Source organism: Archocentrus centrarchus, chromosome 19, assembly GCF_007364275.1.
Source record: "Archocentrus centrarchus isolate MPI-CPG fArcCen1 chromosome 19, fArcCen1, whole genome shotgun sequence".
NCBI classification, from domain to species: Eukaryota; Metazoa; Chordata; class Actinopteri; order Cichliformes; family Cichlidae; genus Archocentrus; species Archocentrus centrarchus.
In genome coordinates this window covers 18832085-18851245 of record NC_044364.1, presented here as the reverse complement: position 1 = coordinate 18851245, position 19161 = coordinate 18832085, and the positions used below count along the sequence as shown (strand labels likewise).

The 19161-nt window shown below is 41.5% G+C and overlaps 1 protein-coding gene across 1 annotated transcript in view; it reads right to left on the bottom strand.

Moving 5' to 3' along the window:
- The window catches only part of LOC115798190 (SRC kinase signaling inhibitor 1-like), an 82698-nt gene that overhangs the window by 47527 nt on the left and 16010 nt on the right, over positions 1 to 19161 (bottom strand). The window contains 4 exon segments of the mRNA XM_030754942.1: positions 1487 to 1563; positions 1565 to 1585; positions 1587 to 1694; positions 17558 to 17584. Of these exon segments, the coding sequence (XP_030610802.1) occupies positions 1487 to 1563; positions 1565 to 1585; positions 1587 to 1694; positions 17558 to 17584 (233 nt within the window).

The following is a 19161-nucleotide window of genomic DNA, read 5'->3' as shown; positions in this document are numbered from 1 at the left end:
TGGTAGGATAAACACCATTTAATGTCTGATCCAACTGAGTCTGACACTTCCATTCTCACACTCAGCTCCACTGGGTAATATTCACAAAGCTTCGGGGCTGCAGTACGTGTCTGAAGGCTTGGGCTATCACTCTCTAATGAGAGGTGGGCAGCCCAACTTTCCTCCAGTCGCAGCCTTTGAGTGTGAGTCTGTGAAACCACACTCTTTTTTTAAAAAAAAAAATATAGGCTGACTGAGACATTTACTGCTGAATTTTGGCACTGTGGCTCTGACTTGAGCTTTTGAGGGCACCACCATATGCAAGACCTCACCTTCACATCCTCATATAGTTCAGCAAAGGTTGGAGATGGCAGGTCAGTCCCTTGACTTCACTGGCTCCTGTCCTGCACTTGCACCACCCTGGCTGTAAGGACTGGAGCCAACGACTCAGAAACACCAAGGTCAGTCACTACATCACGCCTGTTTCAGGGTTTCTGGGTAGTGAATAAATCCTCCACCTTGTAAATGCCTTGTGACTCTGTTGCTCTACATTTTTCTCTGGCTTGAGGATATCACTGAGCAACTCCTGCCCCACTCTCAGCCTCTTGCAGACCTTTTAGCATTTTTCAGTATTACACTGTGGGTGGATTTAGACCAAGAGCTGGGGATGAAGAAGCCCTTTAATCAAAGGAGTCTTGGTGATGGCCACCAGCGGAGATATGGCCACAAACAGAGGTTTTTATCTCAAAAGTTAGTCTAGAAGTAAAAAAATAAGGCTCATATCTTGTCACCATAGCAGCAATCTGAATAACATTTTCTTTTTCTTTTTTCCCTGAAGTATCACCTCTTTGTAATCATCAGTCTACTGTCAGTAATTTAACTCAGAGCTTTGGGGAAGCAGTGGGAACCATCCTTGGAGTACAAGCTTGTTATCTCTGACCAATCAGCCAAAAATGTCTGAAAGTGAGACTGCAATAAAAAAAAAAGTGAATTTGTGGTTCAAAGAAATGGGAAACAGATTATTATACCCGCAGATTTTATACTGACAAGTAAGGTGGGGTTTTCCATTTAATGTCCCCAGAACTATCTTACTATTAAAAAAAAAAAACATTACAGATACTGTATTAATAAATGGAAAAAGGACAACCACACCCTAAAATGTCGAATTAACCAAGATTTCAATCTTTGAGCCAAACAAAAACTTGTCGAATGAAACAAAAAGCTGTTTGCATAATTAAGGGCTCCAGTCTCCTCTGTCCTTTCAAAGTTGAACTGAGAGCTGATCTCTGCTGAAATATCTTTAGATTTTATTATAGAAAGTTTATAGTCATCAGATTATATGTGCACATGCTCTGACCCCTACATGTTCTCATTTATTGCACAGAATCTGAAGGGTTTAATTCGTTTCCAGCAGGCTGATTTCTGCTCTAGTGAATATAACAGATGGGCCCCGACATGATCTCACTAAATATGAGCGATATGATATTTTTATTTTTCTGAAAAATACTGACCTGGCGCCCGCAGCTTGGCCTGGCTGGACGAACGGGCCAGCGGCAGGCTCTGGCGAAGCCGGTTCATCCGGTTTGAAGCCGATGGGAATATCGGGGGTCTGCCATGGTCTCCAGATTTTCAGCTGAGGCAAAGGATACCCTGCTGGCCTGGTCAGCAAGAACCGGCTGTGTGGGGCTGAGTCGTGTCACACGTGGCGTGCGAGTCTGTGAGGTAGAAGATGATGCAGTGCAATCAGTGAGCTGACACCAGAAACACATGTAGAACAGAAAGCAAACAAAGTTGTCCTCTGGAAATCGATGCAAAGAAACAAAACAGAGTGACAAAAGTGCTTTTAGCACAAATACACAGACAAAGCACCACACTTAACCTCAGATAAAGAAGCCTTTATGTCTTTATCTACTCACAGAGGCTCCACAAAGGAGCAGCACAGACAGCCAGGTTAACCAAACCAACAGCATCTGAGTCAAGCTCAGGGCCTCAGAGCTGTCCAACTGCCTTAATGATGCACAAAAAAAAATCACAAAAACTATTCAAACGACATTTCAGTAAAATCTTGTGATGGGTAGGTGGCAGCAGCTGGTGCAGAGTGAAATGTTTCTGAAGAAGAAATAAATGGATGTTACTCTGCCGCTGGCCTAGAGCGCACGACAGAGAGCCGAGTTTCAGCTGTTCCCGAGCAAACTGGGGCCTCAGCAAAGCCGAAATCAGCGCGGAAAGCCCCTCTATCTGTAATGCAAATTGCCACTGATATTTCACCTGTCCAATCTGAAACCACTGGGAAGCCCAAATTGAGAAGGACTACTCATTACAGCCCTACCAGGAGCTGCTGCAGCAGGTTGGCTTTTAATGAATCCTTACTGACAGACATTTTCCAGCCCAAAGACTACAGTAATGAGCTCCCACAGTGCCATGTGAAGCCAGCCCCGATTGTCTTATGCATCCATGCTCTTTGCTTAGTCCTCGCTAACACTGTATGGGCGCCGTTTGATTTCTGGAGGCTACAACAAGGCGTGCATGTGTGCGCAAACATGTAGGAAACGCTCACAATCACGTCAAAAGACATCAAATCTGAGGATAAAACGCACACTTACAGTCTGCCGCACTAAATTATCTCTTAGGGGTTTGCTCTTTCTTCTTTAATATCATTTCGAGAGTGCTTTTAAAAAAATGACGAAACACAAGCACCCACACGCCTCTTAACACTGAGAACAGCCTGACAGATTATGTGTGCCGCTTCTCATATGTTTGGAGATTTATGGTCTCCGAGTGCGCTCGTCAGCCAGACGCCGCACACCTTCTGCCTTCCAGCACACAAGAATCAAGCTGCCGGGGAGAAAAGACCCGGGAATTATAAGTTTGTGTTCAGCGAATCGTGAAGGGAAGAAGAGAAAGGAGCAGATAAGGGTTAGAAACACAGTGTATATTCATCAGAGAAAGAGGAGCGTAAACAGTGTGGAGAAGAGCAAATAACAAAGATGCGCAAAGGATTTCATTTTCTCTTTTAATTTAGGTTAACAGACAGATGCGAAGCTCGGCCGTGTGGTTTAACTCTGGCGTTTTATTTTCCACAGTAACGGTCAATAAAGCTTCCCATCGGATCTCTCTCACAGGACCTCCTCCCTCTCATGCTCTCCTCAGAAGACTCATTAAATGGCTTTGGCTGCAGTGATAAGCAGGGGCAGGAGACACTTGTACAATGATATATTTTTAAATCTCACGGAGTGCGTGATCAATTTTCACATCTGAAGTGTACATAAAATTGATTTGTGTAATGCTAAAGCCTCAAGAGAGCTAGAAAATCTCCGAAAGGTTGGATAATGCTAAATCAAACACATAAATAAAAAAAAAGACTCATGTTTCAAAGAAAAGTGCTCTTAGCAATTCTGAAATGATCACAAGTGCTCTTTTTATTGCCTCTTCTTCCAAGTGATTCGTTTTTACACTGAAGAGATTAAGGCAGGAATTGTGCAACTCTTTTCATCTTGTGTTTTACTGAGATCATTTCTGATGTAGAAGTGTAGCATCAAAGGCGAGATAATCATGTGTGGGTTCTGAAGGAAAAAGTTCTGTCTGCATGCTGACAAACACCATCTCCATTTCAATAACACTGCCCATGATCCAGGGAGATGTTCTGGATGGGTGAAGATCAGAAAGGAGATATATATTTTATTTTTATTTTTTTTTATTTAAACAGTGCTTGCCTTCACTAGATTGGTTGAATATAGTTGGACAGAATGTTCAATGAGGTGGATTTATTATGTATTTTAGACGTTCACCCAAAGTATGAGCACATTCACATCCATCCGTCCATCCATCCATCCTCTCCAGTCTATTTGGATAAGGGTTGCAGGTCTAGCTACTCTAGTGGACCTCAATAAGTTTCCCCTGATTTCCAGGAGTTCCCTGGAATTTCTGCAGTATCTACTGGATCTGCCCTGGGGGTCTCCTCCAAGTTGGATATACCCACAACACCTGACCTGGAAGGTATCCTGGTCAGATGCTGAATCGCCTCATCTTGTTCCTTTTGATGCGTAGGAGCAATGATTCTACTCTGAGTCCCTACAGAATGACTTAGGTCCTCACTCTGTCTCTCAGCGGAGAGCCCAGACACCATTTGGAGAAAGTTGAGGTCTCCATTGCATGCAGATGGAGTACTCCTCACCATTTATCTATTTTTATCCACATCCTCTGCAGTAGGTACATGTAAAGCCAGAAGGTCAAAGCTGAGGGTAGTAATATTATGATAAAATGGTGTTTCCCTGTTGTAGGCAGAGCCAATAAGATAGGAAAAGATGAAATCATATCCAATAAATGGATTACTACATAAAGCTCAAAATAGTGGATTTTTTTTATGCAGCATGCTATGTTGGGGTGCTATATGATACAGATACAGAATCACAAAACAGCTGAAACATCATTTTTGCATGTTTCCATTACAGTCAGCCAAAAAAAAAACCACTGACCCTAAAACAGTTAAATGTGATTGTGAGATGAGCAGAATCACCAGTAACTAACATGGACAGAAAAAAGCAGCATGTGGGGTTCAGCGTGTTCATCATGTGGCCAGGAGGAGCTACGCTCTGCCACCTGAGCCACAGCCGCCACCACCCGTTTCCAATCTGTGTGAAAATAAATATTCACAGTTTTAATTCAGTATTCACAGTGTATCCTTTTCCCAGCAGGGAGCATTCATAAACTGGTCTCTCAGTTAATGTAAAAATGATATGAGTACTGATACACAATGGCCAAAAAAAACATCATGACAAAAACCACCTGAGAAGATAAGAGAGGAAACGCTGACGATTTAACCCAGAGAGTGAAAAAAGGGATAACGGTAAGGTTGCTTTCCAAATTTGTAAAGTAATGATAGCTTATCATTGAGTCAGGCAGGAGAAGAACTAAAGGTTATGTGGTTTGTGTAGAAGATCAAGTCACTGAACTGAACCATTCAACTGTGTTTGCACTGTTGGTGAATTCTGGAGCATTTTAGTACGGCTCAGGAGGAGACTCCATGGCAGATCCAGGACACACTGGGAAGATTTATATCTGTCAGCTGGCTTAGGAACACCTCGGTGTGCCCTGGAAGAGCTGGAGAGGGTGGTAGGAGAGAGGGAGGTCTGAGTGTTTCTGGATGGATGGATGGATGGATGGATGGATGGATGGATGGATGGATCTAATTAGCAGGTGTATGTGGGTTGCTAACCACCATTAGCTCTTCAAAATAAGGAATATCAAACCAGTGTTACTGTGGCTAAGTCTTTTTTTCTTTAGTCTTTGGTTTAAGCATTTTTTACACAAAGAAACATTCCTAATATGAATAAAATGGGCGACGCTGGCCTCTCACCCAGTGGCTCCAACCCCACTGTGACACCGGATTGGCCGACTATCATCAATAAATTTGGTGCTCATCTCTGTTTAGCTTGAATATATTCGGGTTCTATGTCTAGCATAAGGCACCCTCGGTCTTGTTACTCTACAATAGGCACAGAGGTCTGTGAAGTCGATCCAGCTGCTACACAGAGTGCTTTAAAGATCAGTCTTCTCTGAACGCCGAAGCACCCAGTGCATACATTTTATTGCATGAGAGATTCAATGAATTTCATGAGAGCAGAAGGGCGGTGCACATCATCACATGGCTTTGTCTTTCAAATTGAACTGTAATCACTGAAAGAAGACAAAGTAGATAATTTCACGTGTTCCACCTTTTTCAGACTCTATGAGCCGTTACAGAATAAAACTGTCGACTTTCCATTAATATGTAAAAAATGTTTCTCGGTGTTGTTGCAGAGCCAAGCCTGGTTTATTCAAGGCACCTGCAGCGTGAGTTTATGTTTCTTTTTAATTTACACGTGTAAATCTGCAGCTTCCAGTTGCACGAAACCAACAGCGTGACAGCAACATAGATGGCACTGTATGGGCTTTATCACAGGATTCAGAACATGCTGAGATCAGATTCATTTCACCTACAGTTATGTGAAAAAGCTTTCACAGGACTCTCTGCAGCCATGATTCAATACCATGTAGAACAATAATGGCAATAACTTGAAGTAATCACTTTCTCCGTGGCTTTATCAGTAATGAGCCATGTTTTATTTGTCACATGAAATATGATATTCAAATCATCTGGTTTATCTTTTCTTGACAATAAACAAACAGCTGGCTACATCCAGCCTTTTCCTACACCAACACAGGGAGAGGTGAACACTTCATCACAGCGACACTGAGCCAACAAAGTCACTCAATAATTTAAAATGGAAGAATGATGTGGAAGAAATAGTGAGTTTGTTGGATATTGTGTAGTGGTTTACACATCTGCGTAACACATGGAAGGTCCCGGGAGGAGGGCTGTGTCAGGACAGCCATGCAGTGTAAATGGTAAATGGTCTGGTTCTTACATAAAGCCTGTCTACTCTACATGAGCACTCAAAGCACTTTATCTCATTCACCCATTCACTAACATTCATACAAGCACATTGAACCACGGTTTATAAAAAAAATACACACAGACATGTGCAGTTTCAGGCCTGTGAAGCCCACAAATCTCAGTGATTTCAGGCCAGTGGGGAAAACCTGTTGCACTACAGATGAAAAAAAAGTGTTTGATTTGTTGTGTTTTTTGATGTAATTTAAGACCTGAAAATGTTTGAGAACCCCAACTCTAATACACTCAATGGCCACTTTATTCAGGATTCTAATCAGCCAATCACATGGCCAGAATTCAATTCATTTAGGCATGCGGACGTGATCAAGATGAACTGCTGAAGTCCAAATTGAGCATCGGTATGAAGCAGAAAAGTGATTTAAGTGACTTTGAAGGTGGCTTCAGAAACTGCTGACCTACTGGGATTTTCCCACACAGCCATGCTGGGCTTTACAGAGAATGGTGCAAAAAAAGAGAAAACCCAGCGAGTGGCAGCTCTCTGGGTGGAGAGGCCTTGTTCATGTCATAATTCAGAGTTCAGAGGAGAATGGCTCGAATGAAAAGCAACAGTAACTCAAATAACCACATCCCATCATGCAATGCACACATGGACCTTTGTCAGCTAATGTTAAATCCACTGACAGTTTTTAAAACTGTTGAGTCACACTGTGTTTTAGTCTTGAATTTTGTTTTTTCATATTTTCCCAGCCTTTAAAGTAGCATTTTTCATGTGCATATTATATCCTTTTGCTATAGAAATAAAGTGCATTAACTTTGCAGGAAAAAAATAAATAACTGATTGAGGTAAACATTTCTAATTGTGAGGGAGCTTAAAAAAAAAAAAACAGCTGCTCATGGCTGCTGATACTGAATGATTTTAGTTCACACAAAGCACAAAAACAGCATTAAACACAATAACTAACAAACTATTTATAACGTATAAACCTCGCACTCAGTTTTGGAACAGGAATCACAGATTTACATTAAAAATCATCTTCCGTTAAGCACAGATGACCCTTACCTTGACTTTCAGCATCTTCTTTAAAAGCATGAACAGAGCTTCGTCGCTCACACTCCGGCTTCATTAGCTCCTCACCTTGGCACGAGAACTCTTTTAGAGGCTTCTGTGAAAATCTGCACAGCTCTTTAAGATGCTTTTGAAGCTCAGACCTCAATGTGGAAACTTTGAATGGCTACCCACAACCAGATTTCCCACCAGCTGACACACAGGATCTTGACTGACAAGACAGCTGTGCACAGCTGTAGAGACACAGCTGCCACACCCCTGGACCCAGCGATTTCACGGGCATTACCTCTACATACTGTTGCATTCCTTTCCAGTGAGACTTATAAATGAGGGCATCCCAATCCCCACCCGCCTGACGGCATATTTGGGTGTAAAATCCCGAGCCGCATGATATGAAAGGGCGTTTACGAAGCAGCCTCGGCTGCGAGATGCGAGTCGGCAGACCGCACATCATTACAACAACAGCCCGAGGGGGGAGAGGCAGGTGAAGAAGGCGAGGAGCACACATGACAGGTTTAGTGGTGAGCTGCCCGATATAGCTGCAGTCTTCTGTTATTTCCCACAGAGCAGCTTCACAGGAGCAGCTGGGGGTTAATTGCCTTGCTCAAGGGCGCTTGTTTTTAAGTTAGAGGCAAAACCTTCGTGAGAGCAGGGAGCCTCTTGCTCATTTTCCTGCTCAGATTTTCCCTATTGACTATTTTGAAGTCTTTCGATCTGAGGTTTTATTCTTTAGCGTCGCTGGATGTGTATGTGACGTGATTTTTTAGTTTATTTACAAAATAAATAATAAAAAATTCTTGTGAACCCTACAGCCAGCCAAGACTGGAGTGTAAATACAGCCTTTCATCTCTATATTACTTCAGTTATATAGCCTAAAGTGAAGGATCATTTTCTTTCACATAAAATCTAGAGGGAAGTTTTCATCCAGTTATTGCCTTCCACAGAGTTCAGCCTGCTAAACAAACCTCACAGTCTGGGCAGATGGCAGTGAAGTGTCAATAAGTGATTCTGGCCACGTGCCTCAGCGCAGTGCCAGTCAGGGAGCACTGCAGCAGTCGGCACTCCTAAGCCTTTTAGCGGCAGAAAACGCTCCGGCTATTCTCCGAGTCAGATTGGGGAATAGCGATTTTACACCGAGCATCATATCAACAGCCAAACAGCACGAGGGCCACAGAAGCAGTTGTCTGAATGAGTTAGAGATGAGCTAGCTCACTGGGACAAATATGGCACGGGTAGTCTGGGGATGTGTCTGTATAGAAACTGCTCTATCTGCCATATTCTTTGTATAAGACTCATGAAACACAAACAAGTGTCTTGCGATGCTTCTAGGCTCCCAAAAGGGACAAATCCTTTTAAGAAATTCCTCTGAATGAAAATAAAAGTTTTAGTGGATGTTTGCAGACAATTCTCTTCATTACAGAAACATTTAAGAGACTGCTGAGAAGAGAAAAAGGCTATAAGAAATATCGATTTCATCAGTGCTGCTTAGTATTAGTGAAAAGCCGTAACAAATGTCAGCCGCTGATCTAGGCACGTGGGGTTTCACTGGAATTACATAAATGTGTGTTAAAAGCGCTCTTAAAGGCATCACGAGCCCAGTCTCGACTTGAGCTCCCTGTGCTACACATTCAACTTTAATCGTTTAAAAAAAATCTAAAATTATGACTTATAAAAACAAAACCTCCCACTGTGCATGTGGTCCACAGAGAGAAACAAACTATAAACCAAAACTGTTTTTTGCACCATGCTGTTAGCATACTTTTTAATGGTTTTAATATAATATTTTTTTTTTCCAAAAAGCAACTAGTGACAAATTTAGCAGCTTTTTCTGGTGACGTCGGCAACTTTTGGAGAGATTTTGGAGCTGGACCAGAAACCTGAAATACTCCACTGTCACCGAGTTTTGTGTACATACAGCTTTCGGACACTTTGGGATCACCCGGACCCCAAGTACCAGGTATCAGGCAAGAGGGCGCCGCCATACCTCAACTCCATGGCAGAAGTTGGTCTGTACCGGAAGTCATGTGACCTTCATAGCAGAAGTGGGTCTTCCTCCTGATGCAGCCAGTAGATTTACTGAACCCCCCCCACCCTGCCTCCAGGCTCTCGCTTTAACCCCGGACCTTGCCCCACCCCACCTCACATAAGTGTTTTTGTTAAATTTGATATTCTAGCCTTAAATATAACAGGACAAAATTGATTTATGTAATGTGGGTCTAGTCAAAGCATTAAAGTCAGGAAGTTATTTCATAAAGTTCATTTGTAGTTCTAAAAATATCCAGGGTGCTTTTTTCTTCACTCTTTGTCTCTGCAAAGATGTTATTCCTCTCTCCTACAGCCTCATTACAGCTACATGCAAATGACCAATTATGCAAATTAAGTGATGACATCATCTAGCAACTTTTAGGACAGCCAATAGCTACTTTCCTTACTGAGGAGTTGGCAACAGTGGTGTTGCCATCTCTAACGTCAAGAAGGGAGGTACACCTCTGACATTGCAAGACCAACTCTCCATTTTCCTCGTCCACGTGTAAACACAGAAACAGGATTCTTCACCGTGGCAGGAGTTTTTGAACAGCTCCATGTTCAGTGATCCAACATGCCTTTCATGTGTGGATGAAAGGCCAAAATGCATAGAAAAAGCTATGTTTACTAAAATACACGTGTACATGTGGACGTAGCCTTGGATTCATTCTTCAGCCCTGGAGGCTGTGAGACCTGAACTGTTGCAATGAGCTAGAGACACACTTCTGCTTGGCTGTGTCTGCTGCGAGTTCATTTATTTTTTTTCACAAATGTGACAAATGTTGAAGCTCTGCTATACAGGACATAAATAATGTTTGTTTTTATATAAGCACAGGGAACACAGGATATAATGCAGGCAGGTATGCATATTTAAACATTTCCTCCGCTTTGTCACTATGGTTACAAAATAATCCCAGTAGGCCCCATTATGTTTCCCTCAGTAACGAAGAAGGCTGAGGACGAAGCGGTGTACTGGATGCAGCTTCAATGGGATTCCCATTCCCTATCCAAGCCCACAGTGTGATACATTCCCCTCAAATTAAACACCGAGGCGAAGAAAGAAGCGAGAATAGGCGGTGATTACTCTGGCCACTCTCGACAGGAAGACAAGAGCACAAGAGATGTAAAATGGAGCATTAATATTTGTATAAGTGAGGCTGGGAGTGATGAAAAGAGGAGAATTATACAGCACTCTGCTCCATTGTGTCTTTGACACTGCCAGCAGCAGTTGCAGGCTGGTGTATGAATCCATGTTCAGCCCCGCTGACGAGCTGAAAATCCTCATGCAAGGGGAACATGTGAGGGGGGAAAATGTGCGATAGAATACAGGAATCCATATTTCCATTTGCTTGCATCCAACCAGTAGGAGTACCACCGATGTTTGTGTGCATTTAGAAAGCTGGAAACATCAAAGGGGGAATAGCAGGGGACTATTAAACACACACACAGCCTCGCACACATGAGCACAGCAGTGCACTGCTGCAGGGGTTTCTATTGCATCAGAAGAGGAGGCGAGACTCCCCGTCTCCCTGAGAGGAAGAGGAGCGATAACCAATCCTGTATGGGCAGCAGACCAGCAACAAATAGGGGGAGAATGGGAAAAGAGCCAGCATGTATGTTTGTCACCAGCTAAACGCACTAAACAGCCACTGCAAATGCACATGACAAAAGCAACGCAATACAAACTGTAACACGAAAGATTAGCCATATATTAAAATAACAGAGGCTATTTTTGCACAGTATATGTATGGATGTATATGTAATCAGGCACTGCTATTCAGGCATTTTCACCAGCGCCGAACATTTGTTATTTTCTGTCTGTGTTAAAGCCGACGCTCTAATTTTCTTATTGTCGGCAATCCAATGAAAAAGCCCACCAACAATGAGCCCATCTGTCAGCACTTCCTTACCCCGTCTCTGATGCTCAGCCCCGAGCCCAGTGATTCTGTAAATCTTTATGAAACACTCCTAAATATACACTTTCATTTTATGAACACAGGCACAGGCATTTCTAAACAGATGGGCAATTTCTGCACAAAGGAGGAAAAAGTCGATTAGCTAAGGACTATTTTCAGCTGTGGATTAATCTGCATGTTTTTTTTTTGTGCTACAAATATTTTAACTTCAATGCTGCTTTTTAATCAATCTGAAAACCCTCTTATGTCTTCTAAAACTAATAACAGTTTGTTTTGTGCTTTTATGTATATTCACAGGATGATTCCAGTCTACTTAAATCCGGTGCATTTCCACTCAGCGTGGCTTCACTGAGCACATGCTACAAAACGATTTCATTTATTTTAGGATCATTATTCTCTTAATAGTCCACCAGCGCTGGTTCCCAGAAGGTGCGGTGTGGGAAGTTTTGACCACTATAAATTATTTCTGCAGTGAAAAAAACAAACACACAAAAAGTCATGAATGAATTTACTGTTTCTGAACCCTTTAAACATCCTGTCAAAGGGTGTGTTAATGCTAAAGAAGCATCATGGCAGCCTGTGTTTAAATATGTATGTTTTTGGACATCAGCGGAGCGCCACTGCACAGAGAAATGAGACACACTGGGTTTTTTACACACACAGACACACAAGTTCATTGTTGGTTTTGCTTTTATCCTCTCAGCCTTATCCTTTGACATTTTAATGTAAAATACAGCAAATATTTCACATCCCATTTAATTCAGAGAGGAACAGCTTTCCCATTGTTCCATTCCGGAAAATCCCGGAGCAGAGTTTATATTCGCTGCATCAGCAGTAGGTATGCAAGGAACCTTTCAGATTATCAAGTAATTTTATGGTTAAGATGATGTAAGCTGCAGTAAGTGCTTAGGTTAGCACATGCACGACGCAGGCTCACTGAAAGTCAGGGTCAAATGGGTCTGTTCAATATGCATAATTTATTCAAGCCTGATGTGGAACTAATAATGCATTATAGCCTCTTGTTCTTGCGTGGCAGGAATGTAGAGAAATTTGTTTTCTCGTTAACCAAAAACAAGTTAAAATGTTACCTTTGAGCGTTTTTTTTTTTTTCTGACATTTCCAACTGTCCAATTTGAAAAATGTTATTATTTCTCATCTACACCTAGCCATTAATAGTGTTGCTATTATTGTCTGAGCTAAAGAACTTGAGTCCACCTGCACCTGTGCAGGGAAGGTGAAGATGGTTTATAGTGGTGCCAAAAGCATTCTTTCTTTTCATAAACAGAATCCCAATTCCAGTCTAATTTCATATGAGACAATTTCTTATTAAAGTTTAATATCTCAAGAAGAACTGAGGCACATAAATCCTCAGTGGGATCTATTTATCGCTATTCATTTTTTATTTATTAAACCTTTATAACTCCTGAGATTAAAAATCTCTTTTGCAAGAATGTCCCGGACAGCACAGGCAGTGGCTCCACCGACTGGTAACACACACAAATACACACAGCAAAACGCACAAAACACGTATACAAATGTACATGAGATAAAGAGTGAAATGCAAAAATAACTAAAACGATAAACTTCAAAGGAAACGTCAAACGTCAGAATAAGTCAGTGTCTGGGGCCAAAGACAGGAGCGGGAATGTTCGGGAACATCTGCAGCAGCTGCCTGCAGATCATTTAAAATCTCCCTAAATTCATGGAGTAAGATCAGCTCCTCGACTATTATGACTTTTTTAAAAAACTGCTGACCCAAAAGACATAATCGTGTGAAATCTGCTACTTATTATACCCAACAGCAGAAATAAACATGTTTACAGCGGTTTTAGTCTCTATGAATAATTTCTACCTTTGTAAAAACTGTATGTTTGGTGAGGATTTTTATAATGAATCCTTTTTTATATAGGTAAGGCTTAAAAGCAAAAGATCTGGCTGCTGTGACTGACTGTGTGCCTCACCTTCACTGGACCTCTCCACGGTATCTGTGCTGCTGGTTCCTTCTGGAGCATTTTTATCAGGATCATCTGACAAATAATACAGCTTAGAAATGTAGCTTCTAGCTCTAAAAAAAAACAAAAAAAACAACATGGCCAAAACACGAATGTCAAGGCTTCAAAACCAACAGGTGACGTCACAGTGGCAACAGTCTATAATTAAACCACACACACACACACACACCAAACCTGTATTCTGCCCACAGTTCAGCTCCCCCTGACTGACCTGCTTTTTGATTATTCAGTTGACACTTGAACTTAAGTGACATTCTTCAAACGCGCTGAAGGCACAAACACTCTCTGCATTTGCTGGATGCAGACTCACTCTGTCACTTTATATTATTTTCCACGGAATGGGAAGTTCCTCAGTTTGAAACCAACTGGAAGCTCCTCGGCCTCCGAAGTTGGCAGTGACTGATGACCACTAATGGGCCTGTTTTCAAATTAATCTATTCATGTCACACTATTTACACTGCAGCCTTGCCAGTGCTCGGTAAAATTTCCGACTCCAGCCGGAAACAAGGTTTGATTTCGATGGCTGGATTGAATAAGGGCGCACTCGGGGGTCTCTGAGTGTTTTCAAAATCCTGGAAGCAGAGCGCGTGTTGGTGCCAGCGTGGGTTCAAATTTGGCTCTGGGTTTTTGCTACATGTCAACTAATCCCATCTCTAATATTCTCTGTCACTATGTGTGTAACGGAGTCCAGATAGCATTAATGTTTCCACAGAAAATATGAGAGCATGATTAATGGTTTCACAGCTTCCATTTAGCTGATCTATTTTATCCACTATTATTCTTATTTTTGATTTTTATTGCTCTTATTTACTGAATGTTAAATATTTGATTATAGGTTATTTTAAACTATAACTATTTGTTGTACATTTGTTCTTCATTGTTTGCATGTTAATCATCTCTAAATCACCTTGGACTGAACTAACATGATGAAAGATGCTTTACAAACAAGAAGCACTCTGAGAGCACAAACCTCCACCGAGGCAGCTCTGAGCAGTGTTTCCTTTGAAGGGAAAAATATTGTGTTTGTATATATTAATTTTATTCTTTGTTCTTTTAAAAAGTATTTTAAGAAGTTTGCACTGCAGTAAAATCAGATCAGGACAGACATTTACTCTGATTACACTAAACAGGTATTGATCTGTAAATAACGACATGAATAACTCGGAGAGGTCAGAGGTCCAAATTAATGTGGTATTTAGAATATATCATTCCCTACATGCTGTCAGTACAAACAATGGCAGTAAGAAACATAGTTTTAAACGGCTCTGTATAGCATTATTATCACTTTGACCTTCAGATCAAACTATTGACCTTGAAAGAGAGGTCAGAGGTCAAATGTGATGCATTTTAAATCTTCATGCAGTATTTTCTATATGTTGACAATACACACCACACCTGTAAGAATCACAGTTTCTACATTATCAGGCTTTTTGACCATTTTCAACCAATAAATCATTGAGCTGACCTTCAACACGTTGGTGAATGTGAGCCACATTTGAATGGATTGTTAACATGACCCCCCCCCCCGCACCCCCGCACCCTGCAAAGTTTTATCAAAATTCATTCAAAACTTTTAGAGCTATTGTGTTTACAGGCAGAATGACACGCAACACATGCCCTTGTTGGTGGAGGTGATAAAGTTTGAGGGACTGACTGACAATAACAGTCAAAGGTGTCAAACAGTCAAAGTGAGGCATGAGCAGCTGCAACTTTACACCCAAAGAGGTGCCTGATTGTCTATAAACTGCACATAAATCATCAATCATCAATCCATACACTTTATTAACCGCTCATCCAGTTCAAGGTCATGAGAAGGCTGGAGTTTCTCACTGAGTGAGAGGCGTGGTGCTCTATCACAGGGGAGGTAAATGTGGCCTCTGGGCCTGAGAAATGAAGCCCTTAAACCTGCTTTTCAAAGCAGTGATTGTAAAAACATCTGCAGGAAGATAATTCTCCCTGTCACGAGTTCACAGCCTCAGTCGCACATTTGAAATCTAAATTTAATACAGCTTGATGTTAACTTGGTAAATTATGCTCAGATTTACAATTGAATAAACAGTAAGCGTCCTCCAGTTTTAAGCTGTATCCATCTCTTTCTCACCACTACAGAGACAACAAATGTAACGCTGAAACTTCATTTATCCCAAAGCACTATGTTTCTTTCTGAGGATGTAATTTGGATGTATTAACTGTTATGGTAAATATTATAGCCAAAGTCTGCAGCTCTTCAAATATATTTAAAAATGCTGTAAATTTATTCAGCGGGTTCCCCAATGATGGAGAAACCGGCAATGCTGCTGTCTTAGCCTCTGAGGGCACATTTTTCAGGGATTCTGGTGCAGCCAGCAGATATCCAGGAATCAATAATGAGACCAGGATTACTCTCATGCAGACGTATTGTTGAGGAGATGCAAGTGAATAGGAGCAAACACAGATGCATATAATATGGAAATTCACTTAATATCAAGGAGAGCAAACATTTTACAGCAGGCATGATCGTGCAGTCTTGTGACCCCCTTCTAACCATCCAGATAAGAAATGACATCATGTCCCTGCACTGTCTGCAAGGATCTGACCCATCGTACAACCAAAACACTCACAGACATCACTGATGTCTTCCCAAAGAGTGAGGACTCACCAAATGAAGGGGTTGTGCCAAGACTTCATATTTGAACCCTCCCAGAATTTTAAAATAGCTTTTTAAATGCTGGCAAATGGAGTCCATCTTTTGTTCGCCTGCTCAAACACTACTGGTCAATAAAACTCCCAACAAGCCGACTGCTAATGAAAACCAGCTTCTGGTGCTAAAAATTTATGTTCATATGCATAAATCCACACAGAAAACCATCAGAGTCACTAACATTCAGGGTCAGGATCCACGATTTTGTGCCTGTTCATCGGACTTGGACTCAAAATCTGACTGATCTGATGTCCACAATGTTTCCCACATAGACTTGTGTGGGCTGCAGATATTTGGAGACTTAGAGGAATAAAGAAATGATATATAACCTAAGAGAATGAAAACAATCCACAATCGAGTTACTAGAAGAAAGCCCCTTGCTATTCAGCTGTGAACCAGCTAGCTCCGGCCCTTCCTGCTACCAACTGCCTTGATGGCCCAGTTCCTGCTGTTCCTGCTGATGGTAGCCCCCATTCTGCTCTGGAGACTTAGACCACCTTTAACAGATGCAGTCCAAAATGTTGGGAGAGAGAGTTTCTTCACAAGATAATAAAACTTGATGGAGCAACACCTGAGTATATTTCTCTAATACTGATTGTCACAGAGTATTTGGCAAATACAATACTTAAAGTATACTTAGAGAGGTAATACATAAAAACACTGTGCACAGCAGAAGGAGCCCCGTATACATGTGCACATTTATTTGCACATCGCACATTTTGATTTTAGTTTTAGTCATGATGGAAGTAACAAATATTTATCACAGCAATCAAAAAACTTCTTTCTGGGACTGATTCATCTGTAGAGCAGAGTCAGTGTCCTCCAAATCCCATTGAACATCCTGCCTACTAAACTCTACTGAACTCTCACTGGTTTAGTTCTCCTTTACAAGCAGGGAAATAAGCGCCGATGACTAACACGCTCCCTAATTTGAATAACTGACAACATGGGAGCTGTAGGCAGGAATCCGCAGGTCTGGAAACAGCGGCCTTGGTACAGTGCCTTTCTGCAGGGAGGATTTAGAGAGCAGCAGAAGCAGAAAGTTAAGCTCTAACTAGCAGCTTCCAGGCTGAGCTGGACCATCTTTTTCTTTGCACAGCAGCTGGAACATTCTTGCTTCACCTTTGATGAAACAGGCACAATAACTGCACATCAGAAATGCACACATTCTTGAGTTATAAGGAACTAAAATCAGCAGGACAGAAATCTTACTTGCGTGGTTTAAAGTGAACCAAAGCACTTATTTGACCCATGGAGGGTTTTTTTTTTTTTTTTTGTGAATACTCTGAAGCAGAAATGTCGCAGCATGCAGCACAAGAGTGCTAGAAGAGTTAAATGCAGAAGTGTGAGTGCCAACGTGTGACCAGCACTAAATGCAGTGGAGAAACGGGCATGCAAAGACACAATGGAGTTATCCTATTAAGAGACAAATCCACACAGAGGCACAGATTTACGCTGAAACACAAACACAATATTGGCACTGACCTTGAAGCTCCAGTAGTTTGGTTGTTGCTAGAGGGGGAGGAAAGAAAAACAAAGAGCAAAGGAGACAGAAGAGGGGCAGGGAGGGTGAAAGAGGGGAGAAAAAAAAAAAGATTGAGTGTGAGACTTTTTTTTTTTCTTGCAAAATCCCACAATACAAAGGCTCAAAGCAAAAGAACGGCTGGTTAGAACCAGAGCTGGGAGAGAAAATGCTTTGTCACTCAGTTCCCATGTGAAGATGTGCAATCGATACCGCAAAGTGTGACTAATGAAGTTTGAGAGATTTAATGGTGCATCATTTTATGCAGCAATGTGCCCTAAAACGTTGAAACCGCTTTGCTTAAAACGAACACAAATTGTAGCAAAGTTTAAGCAAACAAACCAAAAATTGCCCCTTTTTTTTTTTTGTACATAAGGGCTGGTGAGAAAATGATGAGCTAATTATTTGATGATAGCCAGATTAACTTGCGTTGTCCTTCACTGCCATCATAATAGGACTTTAATTGCTTGTAATTGCTTCTCAGCAATTAATCAAATGTTTACAGTGACTTCACACATACTAATGATGAAGGCCCAGGCAGCTCCTAACACCAGCCCCGCAGGCTCACTTCGAAGCAGAGCTGGCTGGCGTGTGCCCAGGAGCAGGATTAAAGCAATGCACAGACACTGGATTAAGAAGCTGCCATTTTCACTTTGTCTGGAAGGAAGCCAGTGCTCAGGTCAGCGTTACTCTGATTCCTGAAGATGCAGCTACTGAGACTGTGTGTGCACTGATCCGTGCACTGATCCATGACCTTCAGCTGAAGCCCGTGAATTAATATGTTTATCAGCCCCTTGTGATCAAAATTGTGATTTATTTGTGATAAATCTGCCATCTTTCTGAGCTGATTTCTTATTGCCAACAAATTCCATGAAAGAGACAGAACCAACAAGGTGTTAAAGCGCAACCACACCAAGCAGCAATCTCTGGAGCTGAAGAATGAAGAGGAAAAATCAAGTGTCAAAAATTGCAGTTCCTCTAATGGCCACTTGAGGCTTACTCCAAAAGCTAGTCAATCCCCATAGATTCCCATGTTAAAATGCCCAACTTTACAGCACGAAATAAACATACTTACAGCCAGCTACAGAAATAAGTTTTGATCTCTATGGATAGTTTCTCCCTTCATAACACTGGAAAGGTGGGTGAATCATTTATAGCCATTACTGAGGTAAGTTCTGGGCATTGCTGCTCTTGGCTGCTTTTTTGATGCAGGGAGCTGCCAATCAGGACCTGCTAGGGCTACATTTACTAAATCAAAACCTCTTTATTTGTGTGTTGTTGCTGCCATTTGAAGCATTTTTAATATGATTATCTGAAAAAGTAACTTTTTTTTAACAATAAGGTACAGATTGGGGATGCCCATCAAAATATTTTAATAGTCTTTAAGTTATATAAAACAACTGAAAGTTTTAAAAAACTATTTTTTCTTTTAAAAATATATGTTTTCCCTTGTTTTTCCAGCACATGGTTTGATGAGAGAAGCTTTTATTTCCAGTCACTGCGCCTTCAAATATCAAACGATCTGAGCCTAAATGGAGGAAAAATAACACACAAGAGACAATCCTAC